The 9,770-nt window shown below is 34.0% G+C and overlaps 1 protein-coding gene across 1 annotated transcript; it reads left to right on the forward strand.

Annotated features, from left to right (window-relative positions):
- Positions 1 to 1,872: 1,872 nt before the first annotated feature.
- On the forward strand, positions 1,873 to 3,662 carry LOC122197947 (uncharacterized). Its single transcript, XM_042902154.1, has 5 exons — positions 1,873 to 2,085; positions 2,156 to 2,407; positions 2,820 to 3,083; positions 3,187 to 3,460; positions 3,529 to 3,662. The coding sequence occupies exons 1-5, from the start codon at positions 1,873 to 1,875 to the stop codon at positions 3,660 to 3,662; spliced, it is 1,137 nt and encodes a 378-aa protein (XP_042758088.1).
- Positions 3,663 to 9,770: the final 6,108 nt, after the last annotated feature.

Consider the following 9,770-nt stretch of genomic DNA (forward strand, 5'->3'; position numbering starts at 1 on the left):
AGCTTTTTAAGTTATCTTTTCAATATAATCTTTCTATCATTTTTTTCAATTTCATACCATAACTCTGACAATCTTCCTTTATACTTAATTTTTTATTATTTTAAAGTCATATTATAGATTAGAGAGTATAATTAGTAATTTAAAAATTCACATTGTAATATATCTTTATAATATAAATTTATCATCACTAAATACACAATAAGATTATTTAATATATATTTTTATTTTGATATATGAAAAAGTTATTATTATTGTTTTCTATAAATCCTCATTTTTGAAATCAATCCAATATTCCTTTTATCTTGAAACCAATCTAACCCAAAACTTGTTCTTTTCCAAGAACTACTCTCCTATGAAACTCTATTTTCTATTTTTTTTGCTTGACCTTTCATTTTATTTCGTATTTGCAGTTTATTTTAGAAAATAATATAAATTTATAAACTACACGGTAAATATTTTTAAAATTATATCTATTTGGTAAATAAAAATTTAGAAAACACTTGGTAAAAAACTTGTACATGTGTTTGGATAAAACATCTTATGAGTTAAAGACATTATTAAACTACCAATCAAATCAAAACAAATCATCATTTAATGATATTTATCGTCAAGAAGATATAAGTTGTTTTAATAATGATAGAATATCTTTAAATATGTATAGGTTGGATTGATGTGTTTATTTCGTTTGTAAATGAAATAATATTTTTGGGAAAAAAAAAGAGAAATTTCGATAAATAATCAAAAAGGAGGAGGGTTTTGAAAAAAATAACCATGTAAATCAGGATTTCGTAAAATAACCACAGGTTTCACAAAGGGGGTTCTCCGGAATCATAAACACCTCTGCAAAACCATGAACACCTCTGCGGATCTTGTTTTTTTTTTTATTTTTTTTGTTTTTTTTAATTTTGGTTATCCTTTATTAATATTATTATTTTTTTAATCACATAAGGTATTATGTGATTATTATGTAAATTTTTTTTTGTTTTTCGTTTTTCTTATTTAATTAACCGCTTAAAAAAGTTATGTGTTTAATAAAAATTATACAAATATTCCATGTTTTTTATAAAATTACAAACACCGGTATTCTGAATAATAAACATACTTTAAGTAGGTTACAAAACATACTTTAAAAAACATAAATATACAACATTCGTAATAAACATACTTTGAAATAAACTTAATTCATTCAAATCGAACCACGAAAACTTTGATCTGTTACAACCTTTATAATAAACATATTTTGAAATCACTTCATTCATTCAAATCGAACCATGGAAACTTTGATCTACAGAAGTCCAGGTAAGGAGTTTTTGACACATCACTTAGCCACATAAGAACTGTTTTATGTGGATCAGTGTACACCTCTGCAAATCAGTCACATAATTGTTTTCTGCGGATCAGTGTGCACCTCTGCATAACTGTTAGGGAATACGCATAACTGTTTTTTGTGGATCAGTGTACACCTTTGCGGATCAGTGTACACTTCTGCATAACTGTTAGGGAATACGCATAATTGTTTTCTGTGGATTAGTGTACACCTCTGCGGATCAGTTTACATCTATGCGAATCAGTGTGCACCTCTGCAGATCAGTTATAGAAGTTATAGACGTATTTAAGTGGTTTTTTGTGAGTTTGTGAGTTTCAATTACTAGTAGAAGTTGTTTTTTCATTGTGTTTGTGGATAGTGATTTGTAAAATGAGTTTTATTATTTTGTGTACGGGAGGGTCGTGGCAGTTAGTTAATGGAGATGAGGTTTACGTTAGAAATAATGTAAAAAACTATGGTTTAAATCTTCCTCCTAATGGAGTAAGACAGTCGTGTTAAATAGTTATATATGTTTGTCTTTTAAACACCCGGAGTTAGGGTATGTCATGGTGCTTGGAGATGAAACTGATGTATTTCAATTAAGACATGTAATGTCTGAATCAAAGAAGACGGTGCATTTGTATTTAACGGTGGTAGGTGAAGAAGCCGAAGGACAAGTAGTGGTTAACAACCAGTTTAATCCAACAAAAACTAATAGAGGTCGTAGAGAAAGCCAATGTGATGGAAACCGTTCAAGGGGAAAAGGAAATGAAGTGCCAGTGGGTTATGAAAAAAAAAAAGTTTCAGTTAATGATAAATTTGTATCTGATAATGATACTTTTGTATCAGGTAATGACAAAAAAACCAAAAGTGGGCATGACTGAATTACAACGTCAAAATTTGTTCGAGTTTGGAGAAGTTCCTGAAATTCATGATCGAAGATGTGAGGAAACATCAAATGAAGGGTGGTCGGATGATGAGTACACGCAACGAAAAACTGCTTTTAATCCATGGTATTGTATTCCTTCTATTCCTGATTGTCCAGAACCTATTCTTGAACCTGGACCATTTCACAGTTTAGGTCCGAATGATAAATTAATTGTCAATCAAACCTGTAATACAAAAAAATATATCTAGCATTTGGGGTTAAATTCAAAGCCATTAGAGAAAATTTTCAGATAAAGGTTCAAAAATCTTCAAAATCTTGGTACCAGGTTGTTTGTATGCAAGATAATTGTTACTGGCGTTTATACGCATCTCTCATTAAAGGAACGGAAATGTTTGAAATTAAGACGTTTAATGATGAGCATACATGTTCTTCATTGCTTATACACCCAAATCATAGGTAAGCAAATAACGAAGTTTTGGGAACCATAATACATGACATTATGGGTCAAGGAAGTTTGAGAGTTTGGAGGCCTAATGATATAATTAGAGATATGAATGCTTTGCTACAAATGTTTAAATAAATTATATTGTTGATATATTAATGGTTTTTATATTGGTGTTACAGATACGTGCTTTCAGAAAGTGTTGTAGAAAAGTTATTATTATGGATGGAGCTCATTTGAAGGGAAAGTACAAAGGCACCATCTTGCATGCAGTAGCCATGGATGGCAACAATCAGATCTTGCATATTGGTTATGGAATTTGCCCAAAAGAGACTACGGATTCTTGGACATGGTTTCTTGAAAAACTACATGAATGTATTGGTGATGTGGAAGGTCTGATAATGGTCACAGGTACGGCACCCGCAATTGCTATAAGTATTCAAAATGTTTTTCCAAATGCCCAAAATGGATTGTGTAATTTTCATCTAATAGGAAACATAGTCCGCACCTTTGGAAAAAACATAAAAAACAACGATTTTGTTTTGGAAGCTGGTAAGAGCTTACAAAACCATTGAGTTTGAATTCTATTGGCAGAGACTTCGTAATATAAGAGATGATGTAGCGACATATCTCAGTCAAATTCCACGTGAGAAATGGACCAGAGCGTATTGCCCTACCACAAAGTATGATTATATGACCTCAAATAGTGCGGAGTCCATGAATGTTGTATCAAATAAAGCAAGGAAGTTGCATATATTACCACTTCTTGAGTTCTTTCGCACACTTATGCAGAAATGGTTTTACAAACGGTGGATGGTTGCAGGTATGATTATGTTCAATTTAAATTATATGATAAATGACATATATAATAATATATGTTTGTTTTAACAGAAAAAAGTACAACAGTACTTACGAAGTGGACTAAAGATATGGTTAAAAAAATAAATATGGGTTTCAAGGATGGTCAGTATCCGGTGTTGACAATACAACGTATCAAGTGCATGACTTCAAAAGTGGCGGCATAGTGAATTTGAGGGAAAACATTTGTTCTTGCAGATATTGGCAACTAACTAGTTTGCCGTGTGGTCATGTGATAATGGTTTTAACGCACTTGAAAAATGATCATTGTGGGTATATGGCTATAGATGCTTATAAAATTGAAACATATCAAAGAACGTACGAGCAGGCCATATACCCTCTTTCGGAACTTAGTGATTGGAAAGTTCTGAATGACCTTATGGTTGTTAACCCTCCTGTGATGGAAATAGGTCAGGCCAGCAGACCAAAAAACACCAATCGTATTCCCTCTCAAGGTGAGGAACCAAAAATAAGAACGTGTTTTAGATACTATAGCACAACTCATAATGCAAGGACGTGTAAGGAAATCATTCCAAAGAAACAAAGTAAAAGTAAAAAACGTACTAGAGCGTCAAGGAGTGGGCAAAAGCGACAGGAGAGAAACCGCAATCGACCGACAACTAATGGCAGCATGAGCTAGAGAACCAATGGACGCAACATACCGAACAATAATGGCAGCAGTAGCCAGACAACCAATGGACACAACAGATTGAACATCAATGGCAACAACAGCCAGACAACCAATGGACACAACAAACTGAACTTCAATGGCAGCATGAGCCACATAACCAATGGATGCAAGGGACCGAATACCAACCGCATAAAGAGCCACAAAACCAATGGCAAGGTTGCACCGAGTACCAATGGCAGCAAGAGCCAAATAACCAATGGACACAAGCGACAGTAAACCTAGGGACACAAGCAACAAAAAACCCATTGATGGAATAAGAAAACAGATCAAAACTTCTGTGGTTCGATTTGAATGAATGAAGTTTATTTCAAAGTATGTTTATTATGAAGGTTGTATGTTTATGTTTTTTAAAGTATATTTTGTAACCTACTTAAAGTATGTTTATTATTCAGAATACCGGTATGTGTAATTTTATAAAAAAAAACATGAAATATTTGTATAATTTTTATTAAACACATAACTTTTTTAAACGGGTAACTAAAAACGAAAAACGAAAAACGAAAACAAATTTTTTTTACATAATACCTTATGTGATTAAAAAAATAATAATATTAATAAAGGAAAACAAAAAAATTAAAAAAAAAAAAACAAAAAAAATTAAAAAAACCAAGATCTGCAGAGGTGTTCATGGTTCTACAGAAGTGTTTATGGTTCCATAGAACCCCCTCTACGAAACCTGTGGTCATTTTCCAAAATCCTCATGTCATTTTCTTCAAAACCCCACTCCTTTTTGGTTATTTTTCGAAATTTCTCAAAAAAAAAATGCAAACAAGGTAAAAAGATAGTTTATTAGATTTATTGAAAAAGTATATCATATTTAGGCTTATAGCCCTGAAACATAATGCAAAGCTCAATGAAAAAAAAAATCTTATAGCTCTTAGCGGACTTGACCGTTAGTTTTCACTTTTCACAGTGTATTACACCAAGCGACAAAAAATAAGGAAGTCGACTTAAACCTCAACAATCTTATTTCAGTAAAAATCAAAGACTTTTTCCAAATATGAAAACTTATTTTAACATGGATAACATTTTTTAACAATGTTAAACTAAATATATTTTTTAGCAAATATAATTATTAGGTAGAACTGCATAATTCTAGGTTCGTAACACAAAAATACAGTTGATGATCGTTAAAGCTCCAAAGATCGACTGATCGACAAACACAAAAATCATATCTCTATGTATTTATAACATAAAACACTATTTACTCAACCTCATTAACTTAATACCAAAAAAAAACCCAAATATAAATAAACAGCCTTCAAACCAACATTTCGAACATATAAATATATAGAAAAAAATAAATAAATAATATATATTGAGATGAAGATGTGTATTATTGATCTTGTTCTACCCTAACACAATTTTTCTACTACAGGCAGTTAAGTACCATTGATCTAGATTAAGATCCAGAAACTACAACAAAAATCAAAGAGCTAAAACTTCATTCTACAGAAAAAAGCAAAATCAAACACATAAGAACCCTACATCTAGACAAAGTCGAATATTTTCCTCAGGATGATGAAGATAAAAGCTGGCTGTGAGGCTAGATCTAGAAGTTGAAACAGTGGTGAAGTTGAGATGGTGTTTGATGTTCGTTGTTGAGAGTTAAGGTTGCGGAAAAGAGATAGAAGGCAGTGGCGTGGCAGCGCTTGGGCTCCTGTGGTGATAAAGTTTTGGTGGCAAAGGTCATTGTGGTTATAGAGGATATAAAGGGAATTATGAAGACGATAGTGTATGTTGGATGGTGGAGTGGTGAGAACGGTTGATAATGGGTTGAGATAGCAATAGTAACAGGCTAGGGTTTCTATAGATTAAATGGAGAGAGTACATGGTTTTATAGAGGAAAATTAGGATTGTCAAATAAGCAAGATGCAAGTAATCCCGAATCCATGTATATGTAACTGATGTGTTTCTTTAAGCATAGTTGGTGGTAAATGCTGCTTTTAAGAATTTACATTTTATATATTTGTTTTTCATTGGTTAATTTTATTTCACATGGATTAACATCTTTCAATCAACACCAATGGAATTGTATGTAATGGCTCAAAATCACTCCCTTTGTTTTTAAGACTTGTTCTTAATTTTGAGTGGGCCCCAAATTATATACCCATTATAAGATAGTATATATATGGATACTTACAATATCTCCTAAGGATCTGTCTTGAAGTAGGCTTCCTGGAAGTGTTTGAATTTGAGTTTTGAGAGGAAAGTGAGACTTGATCTTTGAGAGGAAATGGAATGAAATATGTTAATTGTGAATGAGGTTTGAAATGGTTCCTAATTCGTGGCTTATATATAGGAGGATAAAGGATAATGAAGTGACATTTACATTGGTATGTGTAATTATCTTCTTGGGAAATTAATTCTACCAATCAAGTGGCACCACTTGACCAGTTTATGGTGATTTCGGCCAAGGTATGACCAAAATCACCTTGATTTCGGTTTGGCATCACCCAAGGAAGGGCGATTTTGGTCCATGAGGTTTAAATCATGCATGATTCGGTCCTTGTGAAGAGATTTCGGCCATCTGCTTTAGATTCATGAGGATTTCAGCCATAGAATGAGATTTCAGTCCAACAAGGCTGAAATCTCTTGGTTTTAGATTCCAAAACCGAAATCCTTTTAATAATAATTTCATGCCTTTTGATTTATCTATTTGACTTGTGTTGACTCCTTGGATTCATTGATGGCCTGTTCACTTTATTTGATTTTTAAAGGTTCATTACAACATGGCTTTCAATTTATATATATTTACTTATACAAATGATGCCTTTTGGCTATAGATGATCCATTGCAACAAGTGTAACACCCAAATTTTCAAAATAATTTTTCACATTTAAAAACACACTTTCATTCATAATTGCTATAAAAATATCATTGTATCTCATAATCAATTCATAACATCATATCCCAAGATCATAATACGTAAAAGTTCCTCATGTGTGTACTGATCAAGCCGGCGCTTTCCTGCGATCCTCACTGGTACCTGAAAACACATAACACAACACTGTAAGCATAATTGCTTAGTGACTCTCCCAAAATACCACACACAACACATATTAGCCACTCGAGGCTATATCTCGGTTTGACCCTCTGGTCAATGTCTCTCAGTGGGACCCTCCAGTCCCATAACTTTGTGTGCCCTCTGACCCTAACTCTGTGGACCTTCCGGTCCTAACTCTGTAACATACATAACATAAATCACATAGAAATCACATAATGAAAAAGCATACAAAATACTCTGTCATAAAACTCTAATTACCACTCTAGGTAAGGTATAGTGAGAAGACTCACCTCGAGTAACTCGGTAATCTCGAACTCTTTGAAATTGGGTCTAGCCTCCGCCTAATCATATGAAATAAACACTATAAATCAATACATCTCTCAAGGCTAGACTATTCCCTCTCTTAGTACTCTCAGAAGGGTAAAAGACCATTTTACCCCTCTCATGGCTCAAAGACCCTAAAGTTGACCAAACCCTAAAATTCAACAAAAGTCAACTCGCCGGGTTACGCTGCGCATACCAAACATGTACGTTGGGCGTACCCAGTGTCCTCACAGAAACGGGGTGCGTGACCCCTTACGCCACGCGTACTGGGATTACGCCCCGTGTAACTCCCAGTTTCAGACTCTAAGCTCTTGAGGTCTTAAATAGTTAAGACCCACGTCCAACTTCTAGATCTGACCATTTCTAAGCCTCTTAATCCATAAAGTTGGTGACTTTAAGCCTTTGCATGGCTGGGCAAGTCACTAACACCCATAACATTCCATTTCCCAACTCTAGAAAGCTCATAACTCAAGCATGACCTCATAACAACGACCAAGATGGAAACTTTATGGATCTATAACACAAATATCACTGAAATGGGACAGATCTAGGTCCATGGAGTACATTACACTCATAAAGTCTCCAACTTTGGGACTTTTAACCCTAGAAATGGTCCATGCAACATCAAACCAAAAAAGAGGAAAGTTTTGAACTTTATACCTCTAGATGAAGCTCCTTTCTCTGTAGATCTCAGATCCAAACTTGCACTTCAAGCCCTAGCCTCCACAAGCTCTTCTCCTTCTTCTTCACTAACACACCAAGACACTTTTAGCTCCAAAACACACACACTCAAGCTAAGGACAATGGAAGGGTCTCTCTTAGGGTTTCACCCTCTGATATGGAGGCTGACAAATGAGCCTTAGCATCCTTTAAATAGTGCACAAGCCAAACATTTAGGGTTTGCATCTGGACCCGTTACGCCTAGCGTAACCCTGGGTACGCCTAGCGTACCCGGCTAGTCCGCGTCCAAATTAAGCGCATGAGTATGCGCAGCATACTCATTTGCTACAAGAGCTCTCTCAAGGGACCAATCTTGACAACATGACAAAATAGAAGGGTTAAATAGCTTTACCTAAATTTCAGGATGTTACAACAAGGTTAAGATGTGGTTTCACTTAAACATAATATTGTTGGATTAGTGTTTAAGTCTATAACTATAATTGGTATATACTTGACCCGATTTGGCATGGTCCATTTGGGTTGCATGGCATCGAAGCATTTGGATAAATTTTGTGAGAAGAAGATATTTATGATTTATTAATATATTATAAGTTCTAATATATTAATATGAAATCATATTATTTAATTAGTATTGATCAAGAATTAATTTGGAATTAATTTTGTGATAAAAAAGACTAATTAAATTTATTGGGATTGATTCTGTAAATCATTCATTCTTATAAAGTGGGCTTATGATCCATGATTCTTTATGATGGATTTAACCCATATGGTGACCCATGGATACACCATGGAGTTTAAAACCCATGGAGTATAAGGAATGGGTAAAGTCATGAGTTACGTGGTGCAACCCTAATATGCACACTATATAAGGACCCCATAAGCTCAAGAAATCGGCCCTAAGGTTATATATGTGAGTGCTAGCAGATTTGAGCACAAGAACCTTTTATCTCAAGTTATTCCAAGATGTTGTGATGTTGTGTGAACCATTTGAGGTGTCACACTTGAGGCACTAGGCTCTTAAGTTCCATGGAATCAAGCTACAACAAAAGGTATGTATTATATCTAGTTTTTTTTATGCTAGTACTTATGATTGTATGATAGTTAGGGTAATACCTTGGAAACTTCATATTTTCATGTATAATAGAGAAAACATATATATAAGGTATTTAGGGTTGCATGTACACCTTAGGAGTGTTAGAATGCTCAAAACCCATCAGTAGTATCAAAGCCTACGGCTGTTTTCAATTATACTTGTTGCAACTTATTTTTCAAAGCCAAGAATCTGCCCCGACAGGAAACTCGACGAGTTCTGGCCAAAAACTCGACGAGTTCATGTGTTGAAGCTTGAACTTGACGAGTTCATTGAAGAACTCGATGAGTTTGTCTTCCAGAATGCATATTTTCGAGTTTTTTGGCTAGAATTAGACTAGGAACATTACCCTAAGTTGTTTTTGAACTTATAAACGTGTTTTTGATGTGCTAATGATCATGCTAATCCAATTCAAAAGATAATTGTCAAAAGTTTCATATTTTGTATTAGTTTAATGATTAGGCTAATTACATGAAAATTGT

Source organism: Lactuca sativa, chromosome 5, assembly GCF_002870075.4.
Source record: "Lactuca sativa cultivar Salinas chromosome 5, Lsat_Salinas_v11, whole genome shotgun sequence".
Classification (NCBI taxonomy): Eukaryota; Viridiplantae; Streptophyta; class Magnoliopsida; order Asterales; family Asteraceae; genus Lactuca; species Lactuca sativa.

Excerpts from the sequence above, each read along its gene's own strand:
- LOC122197947 (XM_042902154.1), top strand. The coding sequence starts at position 1,873 with ATGGTGCTTGGAGATGAAACTGATGTATTTCAATTAAGACATGTAATG. Across the intron at positions 2,408-2,819 it reads GTCCGAATGATAAATTAATT|ATACGTGCTTTCAGAAAGTG; the intron begins GTCAATCAAACC and ends TTGGTGTTACAG. Across the intron at positions 3,084-3,186 it reads TTGCTATAAGTATTCAAAAT|CTGGTAAGAGCTTACAAAAC; the intron begins GTTTTTCCAAAT and ends TTGTTTTGGAAG.